The sequence below is a fragment of the Mercenaria mercenaria genome, chromosome 7 (assembly GCF_021730395.1).
Source record: "Mercenaria mercenaria strain notata chromosome 7, MADL_Memer_1, whole genome shotgun sequence".
NCBI lineage: Eukaryota > Metazoa > Mollusca > Bivalvia > Venerida > Veneridae > Mercenaria > Mercenaria mercenaria.
The window spans coordinates 18,112,198-18,136,677 of NC_069367.1; the positions used below are offsets into that span (position 1 = coordinate 18,112,198).

Genomic DNA, 24,480 nt, shown 5'->3' on the forward strand with positions numbered 1-24,480 from the left:
TAGGGTTACAAATGTTGACCTCTAGAGTGTTAACAAGCTTTTCCTTTGATTTGATTGAATGACCTAGTTTTTGACCCCATATGACAAAGATTAAGGGTCATCAAGGCAAATATTCTGACCAATTTTCATGTGTTTTAAACTTAAGATGTGGTTCCTAGAGAGTTAACAAGATTTTCCTTTGATCTGGCCTAGTGACCTAGTTTTTGACCCCAAATGACCAAGTTTCAAACATGACCTAAAGATCATCAAGACAAACATTTTGATAAAGTTTCATAAAGATAGGGTCATAAATGTGGCCTCAAGAGGGTTAACAAGCTTTTCCTTTGATTTGACAAGGGGACCTAGTTTTTGACCCGACATGACCCAGAAGTCTTCAAGACAAACATTCTGACCAATTCTCATGAGTTTCAAACTTAAAATGTGGACTCTACAGTGATAACAAGATTTGCCTTTGATCTGGCCTAGTGACCTAGTTTTTGACCCAACATGACCCAATTTCGAACTGGACCTAGAGATCATCAAGACTTTCATAAAGATTGGGTCACAAATGCGACCTATAGAGTCTTAACAAGGCAAATGTTGACGGCCGCCGCCAGACAATGACCAGTCACAATAACTCACCTAAAAACAAACAAGAGGGCCAAGATGGCCCTAGATCGCTCACCTGAGAAACACACCATAACACACCATAACAGTGTAAACATGTTTGACCTAGTGATTTCATGGAAAAAAATATACTGACCAATTATCATTAAAACTGGAGGAAAAATCTTGAGTATAAACAAGTGTTTTCTTTGATTTGACCTAGTGACCTAGTTTTTGACCCCAGATGATACATATTCAAACTTGACCTAGATTTCATCAAGGCAACCAATCTGACCAAATTTCATGAAGATCAGTTGAAAAATACAACCTCTATCGCATACACAAGGTTTTTCTTTGATTTAACCTAGGGACCTACTTTTTGACCCTAGATTTCTCGTATTCCAATTCTACCTAGATTTCATCAAGGCAATCATTCTGTCTTAATTTCAGGAAGATCAAATGAAAAATACAGCCTCTATCGCACACACAAGGTTTTCCTTTGATTTGATCTAGTGACCTAGTTTCTGACCCAAGATAACCAATATTCAAACTTGACCTAGATTTCATCAAGGCATTCATTCTGACCAAAATTCATGAAGATTAATTGAAAAATACACCCTCTACCACATAAACAAGGTTTTTCTTTGATCTGACCTAGTGACCTAGTTTTTGACCCCAGATGACCCATTTTCAAACTCGGCCTAGATGTGATGAAGGTAATCATTCTGACCAAAATTCATGAAGACTAACTGAACAAGAGGGCCATGATGGCCCTATATCGCTCACCTGTTATCATTGCACTTAAGGGCAAGTCTTCAAGGTCAAAAGATCATAATAAAAATCAATCAAAAGAATTATGAGAAAATATAGTTGAAATTCTCTTAAAGTAACTTTAAAAACAAGATTTGAACAAATTTTGTAGAGGTCCACTAGGCATTACTACATGTCAAATATCTAAGCTCTAGGCCTTCTGTTTTATTTTTAAAAAATTTTGAAGACTTTTCTATGTACAATCAAGTAACCCCGTGGGGTGGGGGTCATGATTTGAATAAATTTTGTAAAAGTCTACTAGGCAATGCTACATGTCAAATATCTAAGATCTAGGCCTTCTAGTTTATTTTTTAGAATTTTTTTTTTAGATTTTCCTAGGTAAAATCAAGTGACCCCTAGGGCGGAGTCAATTTTGACCCTAGGGGACATGATTTGAAAAAACTGTGTAGAGGTCCACTACGTAATGCTACATGTCAAATATCTAAGCTCTAGGCCTTCTGGTTTATTTTTAGAAATTTTTTGAAGATTTTCCTATGTAAAATCAAGTGACCCCTAGGACAGGGTCAATTTTGACCCCGAGGGACATGATCTGAACAAATTTTGTAGAGGTCCACTAGGTAATGCTACATGTCAAATATCTAAGCTCTAGGCCTTCTGGTTTATTTTTAGAAATTTTTTGAAGATTTTCCTATGTAAAATCAAGTGACCCCTAGGACAGGGTCAATTTTGACCCCGAGGGACATGATCTGAACAAATTTTGTAGAGGTCCACTAGGTAATGCTACATGTCAAATATCTAAGCTCTAGGCCTTCTGGTTTATTTTTAGAAAATTTTTGAAGAATTTCCTAAGTAAAATCAAGTGACCCCTAAGGCGGAGTCAATTTTGACCCTAGGGGACATGATTTGAAAAAATTGTGTAGAGGTCCACTACGTAATGCTACATGTCAAATATCTAAGCTCTAGGCCTTCTGGTTTATTTTTAGAAATTTTTTGAAGATTTTCCTATGTAAAATCAAGTGACCCCTAGGACAGGGTCAATTTTGACCCCCGGGTCATAATCTGAACAACTTTAGTAGAGGTCCACCAGGCAATGCTACATGTCAAATATCTAAGCTCTAGGGCTTCTGGTTTTTGAGAAGAAGATTTTTTAATATTTCCCTATGTAAAATCAAGTGACCCCTGGGGCGGGGTCATTTTGACCCCGGGGGTCATGATTTGAACAAATTTTGTAGAGGTCCACTAGGCAATGCTAAAAGTGAAATATCTAAGCTCTAGGCCTTCTGGTTTATTTTTAGAAATTTTTTGAAGATTTTCATATGTAAAATCAAGTGACCCCTGGGGCGGGGTCAATTTTGACCCTGGGGTCATGATTTGAAAAATTTTAGTGGAGGTCCACTAGGCAATGCTCAAGTCAAATATCTAAGCTCTAGGGCTTCTGGTTTTTTAGAAGAAGATTTTTTAAGATTTTATGTAAAATCAAGTGACCCCTGGGGACGGGTCAATTTTGACCCCGGGGTCATGATTTGAACAAATTTGGTAGAGGTCCACTAGGCAATGCTTCACACCAAATATCTAAGCTCTAGGGCTTCTGGTTTTTGAGAAGAAGATTTTTAAAGTTTTCCTTTTCGGTTGCCATGGCAACCAGAGTTCTGCATGGAATTCAATTCTTTGAACAATTTTGAAAGGGGGCCACCCAAGGATCATTCCTGTGAAGGTTGGTGAAATTCTGCCCAGTGGTTTTCAAGGAGAAGATTTTTTTACAAATTGTTGACGGACGACGCAAGACGGACGACGGACGACGCACGACAGACGACGGACATCAAGCGGTCACAATAGCTCACCTTGTCACTTCGTGACAGGTGAGCTAAAAACGCAGCCTCTATCTCATACACAATGTTTTTCTTTGATTTGACCTAGTGACCTAGTTTTTGACCCCAGATGACCCATTTTCAAACTCGACCTAGATTTCATCATGGTAATCATTCTGACCAAAATTCATGAAGACTAATTGAACAAGAGGACCATAATGGTCCTGAATCGCTCACCTCTTCCCACATGACCCAGTTTTGAGTATGACGTCGTTTTTTCTATTATTTGACATAGTGACCTAGTTTTTGAGCTCATGGGACCCAGTTCTGAACTTGATCTAGATATTATCGAGATAAAAATTCTGACCAATTTTCATTAAAATCCATTGAAAAATATGGTCTCTAGAGAGGTCATAAGGTTTTTCTATTATTTGACCTATTGACCTAGTTTTCGAAGGTACGTGACCCTGTTTTTAATTTTACCTAGATGTCATCAAGGTGAACATTCTCACTAATTTTCATGAAGATCTCATGAAAAATATGGCCTCTAGAGAGGTCACAAGGTTTTTCTATTTTTATACCTACTGGCCTAGTTTTTGACCGCACATGACCCAGTTTGAAAATTGACCTAGATATCATCAAGGTGAACATTCAGATCAATTTTCATGAAGATCCATTGAAAAATATGGCCTCTAGAGAGGTCAAAAGATTTTTCTAATTTTAGACCCAACTGACCTAGTATTTGACCGCAGTTGACCCAGTTTCAAACTTGACCTAGATATCATCAAGATGAATATTCAGACCAACTTTCATACAGATCCCATGAAAAATATGGCCGCTAGAGAGGTCACAAGGTTTTTTTATTATTTGACCTACTGACCTAGTTTTTTAAGGCACGTGACCCAGTTTCAAACTTGACCTAGATATCATCAAGATGAACATTCTGACCAATTTTCATGAAGATCCATTGAAAAATGTGGCCTCTAGAGAGTTCACAAGGTTTTTCTATTTCAAGACCTACTGACCTAGTTTTTGATCGCAGTTGACCCAGTTTCAAACTTGACCTAGATATCATCAAGATGAACATTCAGATTAACTTTCATACAGATCCCATGAAAAATATGGCCTCTAAAGAGGTCACAAGGTTTTTCTATTATTTGACCTACTGACCTAGTTTTTGATGGCACCTGACCCACTTTCAAACTTGACCTAGATATCATCCTGATGAACATTCTGACCAATTTTCATGAAGATCTCATGAAATATATGGCCTCTAGAGAGGTCACAAGGTTTTTCTATTTTTAGACCTACTGACCTAGTTTTTGACTGCACGTGACCCAGTTTTGTACTTGACCTAGATATCATCAAGATGAACATTCAGACCAACTTTCATACAGATCCCATGAAAAATATGGCCTTTAGAGAGGTCACAAGGTTTTTCTATTATTTGACCTACTGACCTAGTTTTTGAAGGCACATGACCCAGTTTCGAACTTGACCTAGATATCATCAAGATGAACGTTCTGACTAATTTTCATGAAGATCTTGTGAAATATATGGCCTCTAGAGAGGTCACAAGGTTTTTCTTTTTTTAGACCTGACCTAGTTTTTGATGGCACATGACCCAGTTTCGAACCCGACCTAGATATCATCAAGGTGAACATTCTGACCAATTTTCATGAAGATCTTTTGAAATATATGGCCTATAGAGAGGTCACAAGGTTTTTCTATTTTTAGACCTACTGACCTTGTTTTTGAGGGCACTTGACCCAGTTTTGAACTTGACCTAGATATCATCAAGATGAACATTCTGACCAATTTTCATAAAGATCCCACGAAAAATGTGACCTCTAGAGTGGTCACAAGGAAAAGTTTACGGACGGACTAACGCACGGACGGACGCACGGACGACAGACGCTGCGTGATCACAAAAGCTCACCTTGTCACTATGTGACAGGTGAGCTAAAAATACAGCCTCTATCGCATACACAAGGTTTTTCTTTGATCTGACATAGTGACCTAGTTTTTGACCCCAGATGACCCATTTTAGAACTCTTCCTAGATTTCATCAAGGTAATCATTCTGACCAAATTTCATTAAGATCAGTTGAAAAATACAGCCTCTATCGCATACACAAGCTAAATGTTGACAGACGACAGACGACGGACGCAGGACATTGAGCGATCAGAAAAACTCACCTGAGCAGGTGAGCTAAGAAGAGGGCCATAATGGCCCTATATCGCTCACCTGTCATCATTGCATTTAAGGACAAGAAGGTCAAAAAATCATAATCAAGATCAATCAAAAGAATCATGAGAAAATATAGTTGAAATTTTCTTAAAGGTACAGATATGTCAAAATACACTTATAAATTGGAGGTACCATCCATGTTGTACCACAGGAAAGTGGTCTCGGTTTTTCCCTACGGCCAATAACAAAAAAAGTTACTAAATAAGCTATTTATAGTAACATAAAAGAGAAATAATAAAAAAAAATTATTGTAAGTGTACAAAAGGATCTGCCAAATAAAAACAAGAGCACTGCAATGCAATGCAAATGCAGAGCAATATACACACAAAACAAAGTCATTTGACCTTTGACCACTAAGTGTGACCTTGAATTTGAAGTGAGCCATCCAAAACATGTGCTCTGCACATCATTTTGATGAGGTGAACATTTGTGTCAGGTTTCTTTGAAATCCTTCAAGGGGTTCAAGAGTTACAGAGCAGAAGGGAAATTGCTAACCAACAGACAGACAGACGGACACCGAGGCGATAACATAATACGTCTCTTAGGGTGTATAAAAAGGAATCGAGATCTTATGGTGATACAAGTTGTGTGCAAGTTTGGTTAAAATCAAATAAAAAATGAGTCTGCTATTGTGCAGACAAAGTCAAAATAGCTGATTTTGGCTCTTTCAGGGGCCATAACTCTGCAACCCATTAAGGGATCTGGCCAGTTCAAGAAAGGAACCAAGATCTTATGGTGACGCAAGTTTTTGTGCAAGTTTGTTTAAATTCAAATCATAAATGAAGCTGCTATTGTGCAGACAACGTGACAGGTGAGCTAAAAAGTAGGTCAGTCGGTCAAGGTCACAGTCAAGTGACCCCAATCACTTGGGGTCATCAGGTAATTATAATTAAACAGTCTAAGAAATATGATCAGATAATTTTTTAAGTATCTTTTCCTATATACCTCATAGAACAAGCGACCCCCGGGGCAGGGCCTCTTTTCACCCCAGGGGCATAATTTGAACAAGCTTGTTAGAGAACCACTAGGCAATGCAACATACCAAATATCAAAAGCCTAGGCCTTGCAGTTTCAGGCAAGAATATTTTCAATTTTTTTTCCTATATAAGTCTAAGTAAAGCTTGGGACCTCTGGGACGTAAAACAACATTTAAATGTCATTTTCTGAAAACTATGTATTTAGAATTGTTTTGCAATGAGCCCTCAATATCAAGTTAGGTGAAAATCCACAGACCTGTTTATACAAAGAAGTTGTTTAGCAGCTTTATTTTTTTTAATGTTCTAGTAAAATTGTGGACCACTTATGATGGACAACTGTTGCTAGACAATTCACCCACACAAACAATTCACACTGAAGCTATACTGTAAATCACGTTATATTCGCGTGATCTTTATTTCGCGAATTCCCGCACCCTGAATTATTTCGCAGATTTATGAATTTGCGACGGGAGGGTCAGAAATTTAAATTCGCTAAGGTTCTAATTTTATTTTAGGGAAAATTCCAATTCCGGAAGTCGTGATTATATTAATGCCTATTCTTCCGTACTGTACAGAAGTTATGCCGGCCAAAGACTTATACCTGGTCCGTAACGGTTATTTCGTATTAGTAATTGTTTACTTTATTCACACAAATTGTTTTTGTTCGATTGAAATTGAATGAAAAGAATCCTTTTTTCAATTTACGGGCGATTATTCTTATTACATTTAATAGCTGATAAAATGGTCCAAGTCTGTTACAGTCATTTCATAAATAATTGTAACGTAAAGTATACAAGGCAGTCTGAAAGACAGCTAAATCCCCTACCACTGTCATGGATGGTGAAAGGGTAAACCTTTGACCCTGAGCTGCTACCTTGACCTTGAACTGACATGGCTGACTTATGAAATATGCACATCATCCTGATCAGGTGATTATTTGACACAAGTTTCATGAAAATCCTTCAAGGGGTTTAGAAGATACAGAGCTCAAACCTTTGACCTTGAGTTGTGATCTTGGCCTTGAGTTGACATGGCTGACTCATGAGTTCTTGATGAGGTGATCATGAGACCCAAGTTTGATGAAAATCCTTGAAGGGTTTTAGGAGATACAGAGTGGACACAAAATTGAAGGCTAAAACCTTAGACCCTAAGGTGTGACCTTGACCTTAACCCTGCATGGTTGACCCAAGTTCATGAAATCCTTCAAGAGGTTTAGGAGATACAAGGGACATAAATGAAAGCTCAAATTTGACCTAAGTAGTGACTTGACTTGATCGGGCATGGCTGACTCATGATTCTGCACATCTTCTTGATGAGGTGACATTGACTAAGTTTCATGAAATCCTTCAAGGTTAAGGCATACAGAGCGGACACAAAATGGAAGGCCTCAACCTTCGATCCTAAGTGGACCTGCTGTCACAGGCTGCTCATGAGTTCTGTTCATCGTCTTGATGAGATGATCATTCGACCAAAGTTTTATAAAATTCCTTTAAGGGGTTTAGGAGATACAGAGCGGACACAAAATGGAAGGCTCAAACCTTTGACCTTGAGTTGTTACCTTGACCTTGAGCCGACATGGGTGACTCATGAGTTCTGCACATTGTCTTGATGAGGTGATCATTTGACCAAAGTTTCATGAAAATCCTTCAAGGGGTTTGGTATTGAGGCATGAAGTGTTACGATGACAGACGAGTCACATATGAACTATGTGATACTCTTGTTCTCTCATGTCTTTGCAGTAAAGAAATCCACATAAGCTAGGAGATGACATAAGAAAAGTACAGTTACCTATGTTCCTAAGCACCTAGTATCAAGTGAGCTCGACGACTGACGGTCGGACATCAACCCCCCATCTGGGGATGTGAGGACTCGGTGGAACTCACCGATATCGTTGACGTTAGCAAACGGCGTGAAATAGTGATGTTATTATTCATTTTTCAGATATCATGTCTTAAAGACGTTTACTAAATTCAATCCTTGAATAAGACTCCATTATCAGAGTTAAGCGGTCTGTAAACAAATGTTAGAAATGACATATCGCAGGAAACATAAGCAATCTGGGTACATGTATCAAGACTAAGCTGTATTGTACAGTTATGAAAATCCTCAAGGGTTAGAGATATGGAGCGACACAAAGGTTACGCGACGAAGGACGACGAGACGACTGAGACCATTCCTATAACCCACCACCACTCGTGGCAGGGGATTAATAATACAATGGTGTGATAAATTGTCCGCTAATCCCTATTGTTATCTAAACAAAATGTGTAAAAAGAAATCAGGTTTGTCCAGAAGATAAACTAGAGCTAAAGGTGATGAATGTACCCCCCGCATGCACTGACACAGTACATTGCAATTTGACGCACACAAGATTGCATAATTATGTGGACTGTATGTATATAGACTGTATGTATACAGTTTAGTAACAAACAAGAGGGCCATGAAGGCCCTGTATCGCTCACCTGACCTATTGACCTAAAGATCATCAAGATTAACATTCTGACCAAGTTTCATTAAGATATGGTCATAAATGTAGCCTCTAGAGAGTTAACTAGCTTTTCCTTTGATTTGACCCAGTGACCTAGTTTTTGACCACATGACCCACATTCAAACTGGACCTAAAGATTATCAAGGTTAACATTCTGACAAAGTTTCATGAAGATACAGTCATACATGTGGCCTCTAGAGTATTAACAAGCTTTTACATTGATTTGACCTGGTGACCTAGTTTTTGACCCAACCTGACCAAGATTTAAACTTGACCTAAAGATCATCAACATTAACATTCTGACCAAGATTCATTAAGATACGGTCATAAATGTAGCTTATACATTGTTAACTAGCTTTTCCTTTGATTTGACCTGATGACCTAGTTTTTGGCCCCATCTGACCCAGATTTAAACTTGACCTAAAGATCATCAAGATTAACATTCCAAACAAGTTTCATTAAGATATGGTCATAAATGTGGCCTCTAAAGTGCTAACTAACTTTTCCTTTGATTTGACCCGGTGACCTAGTTTTTGACCCCACATGACCCAGATTCGAACTTGACCTAAAGATCATCAAGATTAACATTCTGACCAAGTTTCATGAAAATAAAGTCATAAATGTGGCCCCTAGAGTGTTAACAAGCTTTTCCTTTGATTTGACCAAGTGACCTAGTTTTTGACCCCATTTGACCAAGATTTGAACTTGACCTAAATATCATCAAGATTAACATTCTGACTAAGTTTCATTAAGATATTTTCATAAATGTGACCTCTAGAGTGTTAATTAGCTTTTCCTTTGATATGACCTGGTGACCTAGTTTTTGACCCTACATGACCCAGATTCAAACTGACCTAAAGATCATCAAGATTAACATCCTGGCCAAGTTTCATGAAGATATAGTCATAAATGTGGCCTCTACAGTGTTAACAAGCTTTTCCTTTGATTTGACCTGGTGACCTAGTTTTTGACCCCAGATGACATAATATCGAACTCGTCCAAGATTTTATTGAGGGTAACATTCTGACCAAGTTTCATTTGGATTGGGCCAAAATTGTGACCTCTAGAGTGTTAACAGTCAAACTGTTGACGACGGACGGACGACGGACACAGGGTGATCGCAAAAGCTCACCTTGAGCACCTTGAGCACTTTGTGCTCAGGTGAGCTAAAATCAATGTCCCATAACTATGCAGAATATTCATCTAAAAGAACGTAACATGCACCATGCACAACTAGGGTTGGTACTGATCACTAGTGTGAAGTTTCATTAAATTGTGTGCAAGGGTTCGGAATTTTTGCTGTTGAAAGAACCTAACATGCCCCATGCACAACTACTGTTGTTACTGATCATTTGTGTGAAGTTTCATTAAATTGTGTCAAGGGGATGAGGAGAGATGGTGCGCACAAGATTGTGTCTATGTATAATAGTATAGTAACAAAAACAAAGTCCAGTAACTCTGCAAATGTTTTTTCTGAAAGAACCTAACATGCCCCATGCACAACTACTGTTGTTACTGATCACTTGTGTGAAGGTTCATTAAATTCTGTCAAGGGGATGAGGAGATATGGTGCGCACAAGATTGTGTCTATGTATATAGTATAGTAACAAAAAACAAAGTCACGTAACTCTGCAATTTTTTTTCTGAAAGAACCTAACATGCTCCATGCACAACTACTGTTGTTACTGATCACTTGTGTGAAGTTTCATTCAATTGTGTCAAGGGGATAAGGAGAGATGGTGCGCACAAAATTGAGTCTACGGACAGACGGACGGACGGACGCATGGACGGACAGACAGACAGAAAACCTAAAACCAGTATACCCCCCTTACAATTTTGTTGTCGGGGGGTACAATGATGATATAGATCATCCCCTCCGGCTTGTTTGACACATACCAAGTGCATTAATGGGATGCTCTCCGTAACCTGTTAAAAACAAAGTTATCATGTTATATACATCCCTGCCAGCTGCATGTAAATCCAACCTCTAGACCTTAGCTTTAATTCTTTAAGCAGTATATCCCTTACCAAACTGACATACACTGACATATGTCACTTATATGCAACTTATTCCTGACTTACCAGTGAAGTATATGCTAGATATAAGCCACATATAAATCACATAAAATCTAGTCTAAGTCAGTTATATGTATAAGTTTATTATATGTCATCCCAATTTTAACATATAAGCCACTTATATGCCACATATATGTTTCTTAGTATGTATCTGTCAGTTATATGGATCTCTTCAGTTTTCTTTCACAACCACATAGAAGTGAGAACTTTTTCGTACTGGTTTGTTATCTTTTGTTGGCTGAAAATTTCTAAGTCCAAATTGTGAGAAAAAATTGTCAAAATATGTGTAAATTGTTCTGTTATTATTTAACACAACACAATCGGTATCAAAATGTCAAGAATTTAATGATCTATAATACTCTAGTACATTTTTTTTCAAATATATTTTTTGATATTTCTAATTATTATTAAAGAGTGCATCATTATGAAACTATAACAGCAGAGTAGATAACAGTGTTCGTATTCGGTAGTCCGACAGCGTGCTAACAAATTTAGTCTCTCGGCACCGATTTGCACAGTCAAGAAGCCGACTGGGCTACCCAATTGTTCTCATTTGTTAAAAAAATCATGTAATAAACAGTACTGCATCAGAATTTTCCAGACTGGAAACGCTTATGGAATTAATGTTCTTGCACTTTGACGTGTTGACAAACAAACACAGTCAAAGACGTAACCCGCGAAATTGGCTGAATAGTACACTACTAGTAACGATCAATTTTGATTAGCTTTCCACTTCTCGCGAAAATCACACAAACTGCAAGTAGTCGAGCTTAAATAGCTAAGTCAGTTAGTATAACTTCGGGAATTACAATATCTAAATTGTTAACATCTCCGATTGCCAGTAATTGGCGAGTGGATCTAAATAACGGCTATAACTGTGTTAGTTTCGTTTAGGCAAGAAGTGTCATGTCGATGCTTTGGACTCTGACGATGCGATCTGGGACTGGATATTCCAAGTTAAAATGTTATAACAAAACATGGCAAAACAATTTATGAATCATGTTATTGTTCTTTTATATACTTTCGATAAAGAATTGGATTCTGTAATAATCATATATGTATAGGTGCAAAAATTATGGTTATTGAAGTGGTTGAAGTTACGGTAGTGAAATTGTTGTCGGCCGGTAATTTTTTAAAGTCTGGTTAAAAAACAGACAGGCTATGGATTCAACATCTGAAATTTCGTACACTGAGATAATAAGCTGCTATTGTGCAAACAAGGTCAAAATAGCTGATTTTGGCCCTTTCAGGGGCCATAACTCTGGAACCCATAATGGGATCTGGCCAGTTCAAGAAGGGAACCGAGATCTTATGGTGATACAAGTTGTGTGCAAGTTTGGTTAAAATAAAATCATAAATGAAACCACTATCGTGCAGACAAGAAATTGTTGACGGATGGACACACGGACACACGACGGACGAAGGGTGATCACAAAAGCTCACCTTGTCACTATGTGACAGGTGAGCTAAAAAACAAAAACAAACAAAAAACTACCCGGAATATGAATGGTTTTCTTAGAGGTGGTCACACTATATAAGCTATTCATTTCTTTGTTTTTGAACATCTCAAATAATAGTACCAAAACAAATGTAGTAGTTTATAAGGATTAAAAGTCATATATAAATGCAACAAATTGTCAATTAAATAATGCTATATATGTTACATCATCATAACTGAATTAGCCTATTCCTTTGATAATTGGCAATGATTAATTATTTAGCTTTTACAGTCAGTTAATACACTGCTGTTCAATGTATACTGATGTATAATAAACAAGCAAATTCGATGAATTGGTATCCCCCGCCGAAAGGGTTTGTGGTGAGGAATGGCAATAAAATACATCCGGCAAAAAGTTAAGGATGTTAATAAGAAGCAAATAATTTCTTTAGTCAAAATCAATTTAAAAGAAAACAAATGTTTAATTTAAGAGTACATAATAAATGTATGATACTTTGATCCTGACTAAAGAATTTATTTTGAATGGGATATGCTTACTGTAATAGGCTTAGCTTTTAAAATTAAATGCAGTTAATTGAAATGTGAGCTTGAAGTTTAACTGGAATGAAATATTGTCTTTAGAGGTTTGGCACCAGGTGTTGCTGTTTAACATGTACATTTGAACTTAAAAGAACAGATGTCCTTAAGAGAACACAATCAAGTAAGATATCTCGAACATGGCTGAGGGCAAGGTTTGTGCAGTCACAACTTAACATGTTGAAGGATTGAACATTTTTTAAAAAAAGAAAAGGAATGGAAATATAATATGCAAGTTGTACCATTCCCCTACCTCGCTCCTCCACCCAGTCATGCCCACCACTGATCATGCATCCTCTGCCCCCACCCCACTTCACCAATTTTTTTTTTTTTTTTTCATTTTTAATTTTCCATCAATATTTATAATCAACATGTGAAATTTTGTTTCCTCACCCGTTCCCCCACAGCCCCACCCCACCCCCTAAAAAGTAAATATATACATATATCTATATAATTATATACATAAATATTCATGGAACGTTTGAAAAAAATCTAAAATAAGGAATGAATTTTTTCTTTTTTTTTTGGGTGGGGGCGGGGAAGAGGGGAAGGGGGTGTGATCAAGGCAAGTGGGTGACCAGGTGTGGGTGCGCAACTTCACATGTTTATAATAAATGTTCATAGAAAAGAATGAAAGAAATTTAATGAAATTCTGCCAAATGAAAAGTTTGTTATGTACAAATATGTGGATTTTTAGACAATTAAAGGGCAATAACTCTGAAGTTACAAACCACACTATAGTGCTCTAAATTCTGTTCAAGTTTCAAAGTTCAAGGTCAAATATATCAAAAGTTATTATGCAGAAATTGCCATATTTATAGTACCCTATATAGTTAACACTAGAAACTTCTAAGGGCCATAACTCTGGTGTTAATAGGGCAATCTGACTGAAACTTGACGGGCCGCAAGAACTCATAGTGGTGAATTCCTAACCATTTCCTAGATATGGCTCCGGACGGACGGAAAGATGGACGGAAGGACAACGCCAAAACTATATCCCTCAGACTTTCGTCAGGGGGGGGGGGGGGGGGAATAATAAACACACAGAGATAGCTGCTATCAGCTGGACATTCTGACCAAGATATGAACCAATGAAAATGGAGGCTTCTGAAGCCGTTTTACACCTGTAACCGAAAAAATAATCCCAATATTTCTGTTTGTTTTTCTGTGATCTTTGCAAATTCTTTGAGCAAATAAACTGACAAATTCCCCCTTTAACTATAAATATATATTAGCAACATTCTAGATATTCCCTTCAGTAACTATATTGTACTGAAGAAAATTACTCATGAATACCAAAAATTTGAATGTAAACAGGAAGTGCTTTGTTCATGTTGTTGGAGGCATTAATGGAGTGGAGATAAATAATTGTGAAGCTGGAAATTCTAAAATACTTTCAGAGGGACATCAGGTAAGAACATGAAACTTTCTATTTCAAATGAAAATTAAACCTATAATAATGTCATAAGACTAAAAAGAATAGACTGAAGCAGGAACTTTATTCATCTCAGTGGCTGCCTGGCTGGAACTTTCACCGTTCTTGATGTGTATGTTAATGATAGATAATTATGCTTCTGTAGCAACAAGTTATTTAATACTTTGTGACAATTTTCAATTATATATTTCTTGTAATTAGTACTAAAATCACACTGTACCCCTGACTTACAAGAGAGCCTTATATAACATTTTCAATGTTATAATTTTACTTTTCAGATAGAAGAGTGTGTTCCAGCAACATATTTCTTCTAAAATATGTGTGATCAGACTGGGAGTTATATAGTTATTAATGGTTTTGGAGGAAAATGAACAGAAAGTTTGGAAAAAAGTTAAAGGTATGAAATTCATAGGTGTAAAGAAAAAATTTATCCCTTGCTAAATTTGTTTTTACCATTTTGGGGTTAAGGTTAAAGGACTACCAGCTTATCCCCAAACACAAAGATAGATATGGCACCAAGAAATATATGGAACATGGTATTTTAAGGTTTGTGGTAAGTTTCAATGCAATACATGGAAACGCTACAGTGATATGAAAGGAAAACACATTTTAGGACATTTTCTAAGTCCAAAAAGATAAATCTGTCAAAATAGTTGTCAGAGTTATATACCAATATAGTCAGTCAACTTGCTTTACTAGCAGAAATGTTTATGGAATTTAGTTTCAAACAGATACATGTACATCTTGCATTATGTATTTATTAAAGCAGTCGCAATTTTGGGACATTTTCTAAGTCGAAAAAGGGGGGATAATTTTGTCAATATAAATGGGATAGATGAACTAAATGATTCCTATATAACCCCCACCCCAATGTTAGGTGAGGTGATAATAATATTTATGAATGAATACAGTATAAATACTTTGTACAAAAAAAAGGATCAAATAAAAAAGCAACAGATAGACATCCAGTAGACATTGGATTTTATGAATAAATTATAAAGCTTAAAAATTGTAATGATTTTTCTGGTAAAGTCTATTTCAATCAGACGTGTTTTTCAGAAAGATGGATGAGTTTCGAAATTCTGCCAGGATATGGTGTGAAAATAACAGTTCCACAATTAGATGCCTGTAGGAGAGTGGAGCTGCCTTGGCTAGGTTGCTTGTCAATGTATATTTTGACGAGCAGACATTGGCTGAAAGCTCTGTGATGGGCAAAAAGAGCAAACCTGCTCTTGATACTACTATCACCAGTGCCATCATCAGTAAGTAACAAATTTGTGTGTCTTTTTTTATTATTTATCATTGGTTTGAAATCATGCTTTTCGGCAGGGAATGGTCCCAGTGGGTTAGTCAAATAGGTACAAAACAGAACTTCCAATCAGTAAGTCATAAATTCGAATCACCGGCAAGGTATGTATTCTCTATGATTGCATATAAAACTATTACCTCTTGAGGTTTGTTATCCTCCACCTTTGATTCATGTAGGGAAATCATAAGTTACTTGCAAAGAGCAGGTAAATACTGGTAAGGACCAATGGTTTAACTGCCATATATAACAGAAACCAAACAAAATTTATTTAATCATTCCAGCTCAATAAGCATCTGACAGTATGACTAGAACCTTTAGAAGTGAGAACATTTTAAACAAAAAGACTATAGAATTGATATTGACAAGAATGCTATGTTCTGATGAGAGTTGCAATTATGTTATTTTTTGGTATAATTTATTAGAAGATTTTGATCTTTTCTCAGTTAATAAAAAAGTAATTGAGAATTATTTTGAATTCTTTTCCAGATTATGTATGTTGCAGAGAAAGATGTTGTTCAGGCGATGAACAAGAAATGTGCTGATACCAGGTCAACGTTGGCAGCATCGTGCAAAAAAACAAACATTTATGATAATGCACTGAAAATTGGCTGTGTATATAGTTTTTACTTAGCGTTAAATTTTTTAGTGAGTGACATGGTTGATATTTAATTAACTTCATTTTTTCTTTCTAAAATGCTATTTTATGTATATAAACTCAAATTGTTACATATTTAGTTAGTTAGAAGAAACCCCTGAACATTGTAAATATTAACTTTGTTTTTTTTTTGTTTTTTGTTGTTGTTTTTTTGCCTGAAATGCTCAATGTACATAAAGTTAAAACTCAAATTAAAGGTCCATTACTAAAACCCGAAAGAGTATTATATGAAAACCATAGTTTGTAGCTGAGACTTCCTACTTACTGAAAATATGGCCCACTGCATCGGTTCTGACCAAACAGTCATGAATATGTTCAAGAATAACTAACAAATAAACAAAAACTGTTGCCTATGTCAAACCGAAAGTATGCTTTCCGACTGCTTACGAACCCGTCGAGCATCTTTGGACTTTTTCGGAAGAATCCTCCGAAACGAGGCTATAATTTATAAATAGATGCAAAATATATCATATGCCCAAACGACAACGTGACTTTTACAAACTCAGCACATGGAATTCAACAATTTTGTAACTCACAAAAACTTCATGAAAATCATTCTTATAATACAGGTAATATACAGCTATACTACAAGTTTTCGTAAGGGCAATTCAGGCGCTTCCCGAATACAAGAGATCACAGAGTGATCTTGGCGCCCACCAATGTGCCATTTTTGAGTGTTCCAAATTTCAAGACTTACTGACTACCTCAAGGTCAAATTTCATTTCCTTACACAACACTGTGCATGTGGTCCAAATTCGAAAGCTGTAGCTTGAGAAATGTGAAAGTAGGTCACTAGGTCAATGTCAAGGTCAAAGTTTGTTTCGTTACACAATCCTATGCATGTGGTCTAAATTTTAAGCCTGTAGCTACAGAAATGTGAAAGTAGGTCACTAGGTCAATCTTAAGGTCAAAGTTCATTTTGGTACACAAAACTATGCAAGTGGTCCAAATTTGAAGGCTGTAGCTTGATAAATGTAGAAGTAGGTCACTAGGTCAAAATCAAGGTCAAATTCTATTTCGGAATACAAAACTATGCATGTGGTCCAAATTTGAAGCCTGTACCTTAAAAATGTGAAAGTAGGTCACTAGGTCAATGTAAAGGTCAAAGTTCATTTCGGTACAAAAAACTATGCAAGTGGTCCAAATTTGAAGGCTGTAGCTAGAGAAAGGTAAAAGTAGGTCACTAGGTCAAAATCAAGGTCAAATTCTATTTCGGAATACAAAACTATGCATGTGGTCCAAATTTGAAGCCTGTACCTTAAAAATGTGAAAGTAGGTCACCAGGTCAATGTGAAGGTCAAAGTTTTTTTCGGTACACAAAACTATGCATGTGGTCCAAATTTGAAGGCTGTAGCTTGAGAAATGTGAAAGTAGGTCACTAGGTCAAAATCAATGTCAAATTTCATTTTGAAACACGGAACTATGCATTTGGTCCAAATGTGACGCCTGTACCTTCAAAAATGTGAAAGTAGGTCACTAGGTCAAAATCAAGGTCAAAGTTTTTTCCAGTGCACAAAACTATGCATGTGGTCCAAATTTGAAGGCTGTAGCTACAGAAATGTGGAAGTAGGTCACTAGGTCAAAATCAAGGTCAACTCATGTCAAGGTTCATCTAGCCACTCAAAAATATACATGTGGTCCAAATTTGAAGCCTGTAGCTACAGAAATGTGAAAGTAGGTCACTAGGTCAAAATCAAGGTCAACTCATGTCAAGGTTCATCTTGCCACTCAAAAATATACATGTGGTCCAAATTTGAATGTTGTAGTTATTGACAAGAACATTTTAAAAGCTTTTCCCTATATAAGTCTATATGAACCATGTGACCCCCGGGACGGGGCCATTTTTGACCCTAGGGCGATAATTTGAACAAACTTGGTAGAGAACCACTAGATGATGCTACATTACAAGTATCAAAGCCTTAGGCTTTGTGGTTTGGACAAGAAGATTTTCAAAGTTTTTCCTTATGTAAGTCTATGTAAACCATATGACCCCCAGGGCGGGGCCATATTTGACCCTAGGAGTATAATATGAACAATCTTAGTTGAAGACCACTAGATGATGTCACATACAAAATATCAAAGCCCTAGGCCCTGTTGTTTTGGACAAGGGGTTATTCAAAGTTTTTCCCTATATAAGTCATTATAAACTATGTGACCCCCAGGGCGGGGCCATATTTGACCCCAGAGAAATAATTTGAATCATCTTGGTAGAGGACCACTAGATGATGCTTCAAACCAAATATCAAAGCCCTAGGCTCTGTGGTTTTGGATAAGAAGGTTTTCAAAGTTTTTTCCCTATATAAATCTATGTAAATTATAGAAATAAACAAAGGGCCATAACTCACTCTTAAATTGTTGAACCAGTCTGATTTTCAGGGGGACACAACTAGGGTACCAATACATCATTCTGACAAAGTTTGGTCAAAATCCCCCCAGTAGTTTCTGAGGAGATGCGATAACGAGAAATTGTTAACGGACGGACGGACGGACGGAATGACGGACGGACGGACCACGGACGCAGAGTGATTTTAATAGCCCACCATCTGATGATGGTGGGCTAAAAAGTGTTTTTACAACTTCGTCTGTAAACTTTTCAAATAATCTCTTTTCAGTATAATTTTAAGAATATAAATGAGTAACTGTCTTACACTGCAGAAACAAAGTATGATTGAAATTTACCTAAATACACTTATTTAAGTACACATGGCTACATTAATCTAATAAGACTTTAGACATTAAACACATTGTCTTGGCCTAATATATGTCACTGTCAATTTTAAATTTAAATTTTGTACATCTCATATTTTTCATGCAAGTCGTGCATAATTACCATCATGGAAATACAGTTATTTTGTTGCGCGTCTTAAATGGATATTCGTTTGAAACAATTTTAAAATCACGTGATCCCGAATAATTTCCGACCGATTACGGAAAAGCGATAAACACAAAAGTAGGACAAAATGACCCCCATGTCAGTCTAAGAAAATACAGAAACAATCATTTGTTTCTCTGTACATGTGTTGATTTCAAGGGAATATTGCACGGCTATCGTAATGTTTAGTACTATATTTCAAAATGTGTAGTCTTTTTTTAAGATTTATGTCTATTCATTTGTCTTGATTTTGCAACTTTAATAAAGTGATATTAAGAATATGTGCTGCTTTTATACCATTATTCTGCTGTAGACACATGGTTAATATGTACGATTTGTGTTGGCCATACCTGTAACTTAGCTTGATTATAATTGTGCATAATCATCAAATGACAGAAATTTACTGAAAACTGTACTTGCTGACAGTGAATTTAACCTTCATATTGTACCTTGTCTTTTTAAGTTTCAGTATTTTTGGCATCCAAAGCGACTTATATGTGATTTATAAGCCACTTATATGGGACTTATAAGTCACTTATATTGGACTTATATCTCACTTGTAAATGATTATATATGTCATATATAGTGCAACATATAAGTCACTTATATGTGAAATATTAGTCACTTATATGTGACATATAAGTCACTTATATACTTTCCATATACATATATGTTACATATATTTCACATCCATCTAATTTGCTGCATGTAAAAATATGAATAAGTCCCATATTAGTGACTTATAGGTAGATTGACTATGTGAACTATAAGTCCCATATAAAAATGGCATATAAGTGGCATATATGTTATTTTGGTAATTATTCAACATGAAATGTACTTTCGAGGATTTTAATTATACTTATTCATGATATACTGAAATAAATTGGAATTCATTTAATAAACATCATGTACAGGCAGCTAGTATTCATTGCTGAACTTTGACCGTATTTCAGACATTTTTTTTTGATATGTCTGTATGTTATGGAAGGAAACTTACACGGAGTTATGAATTTGCGATGCACATGATTCACGAAAATTAAAACACCGCAAATAATACCGGATTTACAGTATTTTGGATGATTAAAAATTGTGTACCTTCCAATGATTTTCTTCTAGCTGGTAATACTTCTGGTAAGCTGACAGAGCTGTAAACAGAAACAGTGAACAATATTTAATAATATTATACATACTGATGAAATAGTGGTAAAGTGTTTGCAATGAAATGAATACTTTTTTGCACCATCCTACAAGGTTTCAAAGCAGTACATGTTTTTGAGAAAATTTCATTTTTGAGTGCCAGACTGTCTAAATAATCCAAGAGTGCTTGGGGCAACCTGGGTGGTTATCGAACTTGGCCAAGACATTATCCCCACAAACATTGTCAGTAAGTTGGTGAAGTTCGTATGAAAACTATGCGACTTAGAGAGTTGACAAGGCCAAATTAGCAGATTTTCGAGTAATTCAATGGCCATAATCCAAGAGTGTCTGGGACGATTTGGCTGTTTATCGAACTTGGCCGAGATATTATGCCCACAAACATTATCAGCAAGTTTGGTGAAGATCAGATAAAAACTGTTTCACTTAATCAAGGCTAAATTTGCAGTTTTTCGAGTAATTCAAGGGCCATAATCAAAGAGTGCCTTGGGCGATTTGACAGAATATCAGACTTGGCCAAGGGTCATGATGACCCTGGATCACTCACCTGAGTAATATTAGCTACATGTTTCAAATGTCAAACTGATGCTAAAATATTAAGAAAATAGGTCAGTAGGTCATATCAATGGTCAGAATGATTGCCTTGATGGTCACTGAATGTCAGTTTAAGATCGGTGTGTAAAACTGTACATGTCATCCAAATTTCAATAGGTGACCTTCAAAAACAGGAAAGTAGGTCAGTAGGTCATGATTAAGACTATTCAAGATGAGTATTGAAATCTGTATCAAACATTGTACTTGTGGTCCACATTTCTTTGCCATTGCTTCAAAAACAAATAAGTCTTTGTAAAACAAAGGACCACTTGCGTGTGATCTATACTGACCCTAGGGTCATGATCTGAACAATCGTGGTAGAGATCTAGAAATATATCTAAGCTCTGGACCTTATGGTTTCAGAAAAGGTTTTTTTTTATAAGGTTTTTCCCAATATAAGAGGGTCATGATGACCCTGGATCACTCACCTGCGTAATATGAGCTACATGTTTCAAATGTCAAACTGATGATTTTTAGAATTTTTTTGGAAGATTTTCCGATGTACAATCAAGTAACCCCTGGGGCGGGCCAATTTTACCCCGGGGGTCATGATTTGAACAAAGTTTGTAGAAGTCTACTAGGCAATGTTACATATCAATATCTAAGATCTAGGCCTTCTGGTTTATTTTTAGCAAATTTATGAAGATTTCCCTATGTACAATCAAGTAACCCCTGGGGCTGGGTCAATTTGACCCTGCGGGGTAAAGATTGAACAAATTTTGTAGAGGTCCACTAGGCAATTCTACATATCAAATATCTAAGCTCTAGGCCTTCTGGTTTATTTTTAGAAAATTTTGAAGATTTTTCTATGTACAATCAAGTAACCCCATGGGGTGGGGTCAATTTGACCCCGGGGGTCATGATCTGAATAAATTTTGTAGAAGTCTACTAGGCAATGCTACAGGTCAAATATCTAAGATCTAGGCCTTCTGATTTTTCTTTAGAAATTTTTTGAAGATTTTCCTATGTAAAATCAAGTGACCCTGGGGACATGATTTGAACAAATTTTGTAGAGGTCAATTAGGCAATGCTACATATCAAATATCTAAGCTCTAGGCCTTCTGGTTTATTTTTTTTTTTTTTTAAATTGAAGATTTTCCTATGTAAAATCAAGTGACCCCTGGGGCGGGGTCAATTTTGTCCCCGGGGGTCAGGATTTAAACAAATGTTATAGAGGTCCACTAGGCAATGCTACATGTGAAATATCTAAGCTCTAGGCCTTCTGGTTTATTTTTAGAAAAATTTTGAAGATTTTCCTATGTATATGTCTATATAAAACTTGCGACAACCAGGGCAGGGCCTGTTTTCATCCCACGGGCATAATTTGAACAATTTTGGTAGAGGACCACTAGGCAATGCAACCTACCAAATATCAAAAGCCTAGGCCTTGCAGTTTCAGGCAAGAAGATTTTTAACGTTTTTTCCTATATAAGTCTATGTAAAACTTAGGACCTCCAGGGCGAGGCCTCTTTCCCCCCCAGGGTAATAATTTGAATAATCTTGGTAGAGGACCACAAGGCAATGCTACATACCAAATATCAAAGGCCTAGGTCTTGTGGTTTCAGACAAGAAGATTTTTAAAGTTTTTTCCTATATAAGTCTGTGTAAAACTTGGGACCCCACGGGGCGGGGCCTCTTTTCACCCCAGGGGCACAATTTGAATAATCTTCAAAGAGGACCATTAGATGATGCCACATGCCAAATATCAAGGCTCTACGCCTTGCAGTTTTGGACAAGAAGATTTTTTAAGTTTTTCCTTTCAGTTGCCATGGCAACCAGACTTCAGTATGGAATTCAATTCTTTGAACAATTTTTAAAGAGGACCATCCATGGAACATCCCTGTGAAGTTTCATCAAAATTGGCCTGGTGGTTTAGGAGGAGATATTGTTTAAAGGAAAGTGTGGATGGACAGACGGACGGACGCCGGACGGTGAGCGATCACAATTGCTCACCCCGAGCACTTTGTGCTCAGGTGAGCTAATAAGCCAATGTAAAAATCCTGGGATGCAGTAAATTTTGACCAGAGTCCATGATTTCAACAAACTTGATAGCTGACCACTAGACAATACTAAATACCAAATATCTAAGGTCTGGGCATAATGGTTACGGACAAAGAAGATTTTTAAAGATTTTCCTATACAAGTCAATGTAAAACTATCCTCCCAGAATCATGATTTGAATAATCTGTGTAGAGAACCACTAAAGCATGCCATATACTAAATAAGCCCTGGGCCATATGGTTTAAGACAATATTTTTAAAAAGGTTTTTCCGTGTACAAGTCTATCTAAACCATGTGCCCACAGGGCAGTATGGGGATAATTTGAACAATCTTTGAAAAGGACTACTACAAGATGCTACATACCAAATATCAAAGCCCTAAGCCATGTGATTTTGTATAGGAAGACTTTCAAAGTTTTCCCTAAACAAGTCTATTTAAACCATGTGACACCCAGGTGGGCCATATTTGACCCTAGTGTTATTATTAGAGGACCACCAAATATCAAAGCCCTAGGCCCTGTGGTTTTGGACAAGAAGATTTTCAAAGATTTTCCCTATATAAGTCTTTATAAACCATGTGACCCCCCTGGCCAACCATATTTGACCCTAAGGGGATAATCTGAACAATCTTGGTAGAGAACCACTAGATGATGCTACATAACAAATATCAAAGCCCTAGGCCCTATGGTTTTGGACAAGAAGATTTTCGAAGATTTTCAAATATTTTCCCTATATAAGTCTTTAAAAACCATGTGACCCCCAGGACGGGTCATATTTGACCCTAGGGGGATAATCTGAACAATCTTGGTACAGGACCACTAGATGATGCTACATACCAAATATCAAAGCCCTGTGATTTGGACAAAAAGATTTTCAAAGTTTTTCCTTTCAGTTGCCATGGCAACCAGTGTTCTGTATGGAATTCAATCCTTTGAACACTTTTTAAAGAAGACCATCCAAGGAACATCCCTGTGAAGTTTCATCAAAATTGGCCAGGTGGTTTAGGAGGAGATGTTGTTTAAAGTGTGGCCGGACGCCAGACGGTGAGCAATCGCAATAGCTCACCCTGAGCTAAAAACAAAGCAAAGCAAGAGCAAAGACATTCTATTATTTTCATACCTTTTTCATATTGCTCCAGCAAGAGAAGAAGATGACCTAGTCTGCAGAAGATGGCCGCTTCAACTTTTGGTTTTTCAATATTGTTGTCCTTCTTTGATTTTTTTACAGCAGCTTTGATCACAGATTCATAAAACTGCACACCCTAGAAAAAAACAAGAGGGCAATGATGGCCCTATATCGCTCCTCTGAGTTTAATTGCTTGCTTGAACAAATTTCTTTGCTAAAGCTTAAAAAACAAACAACTAGGTGAGAAGGTCATGGTAAAGATTATTCAAGATAACTACTGAAATCTGTTAAAAAATTATACAAGTGGTCCAAATCTCTTTGCTGTGGCTTCAAAAACAAGAAAGT

The 24,480-nt window shown here is 36.7% G+C and overlaps 1 protein-coding gene across 1 annotated transcript in view; it reads right to left on the bottom strand.

Moving 5' to 3' along the window:
* Nucleotides 1-24,480, bottom strand: part of LOC123554817 (histone demethylase UTY-like) — a 473,287-nt gene that overhangs the window by 391,409 nt on the left and 57,398 nt on the right. Inside the window, exons 3-4 of the mRNA XM_045345168.2 lie at nt 24,130-24,271; nt 20,357-20,406 (exon numbers count right to left, since the gene is read on the bottom strand). Of these exons, the coding sequence (XP_045201103.2) occupies nt 20,357-20,406; nt 24,130-24,271 (192 nt within the window). The remainder of the gene's footprint in view (nt 1-20,356; nt 20,407-24,129; nt 24,272-24,480) is intronic.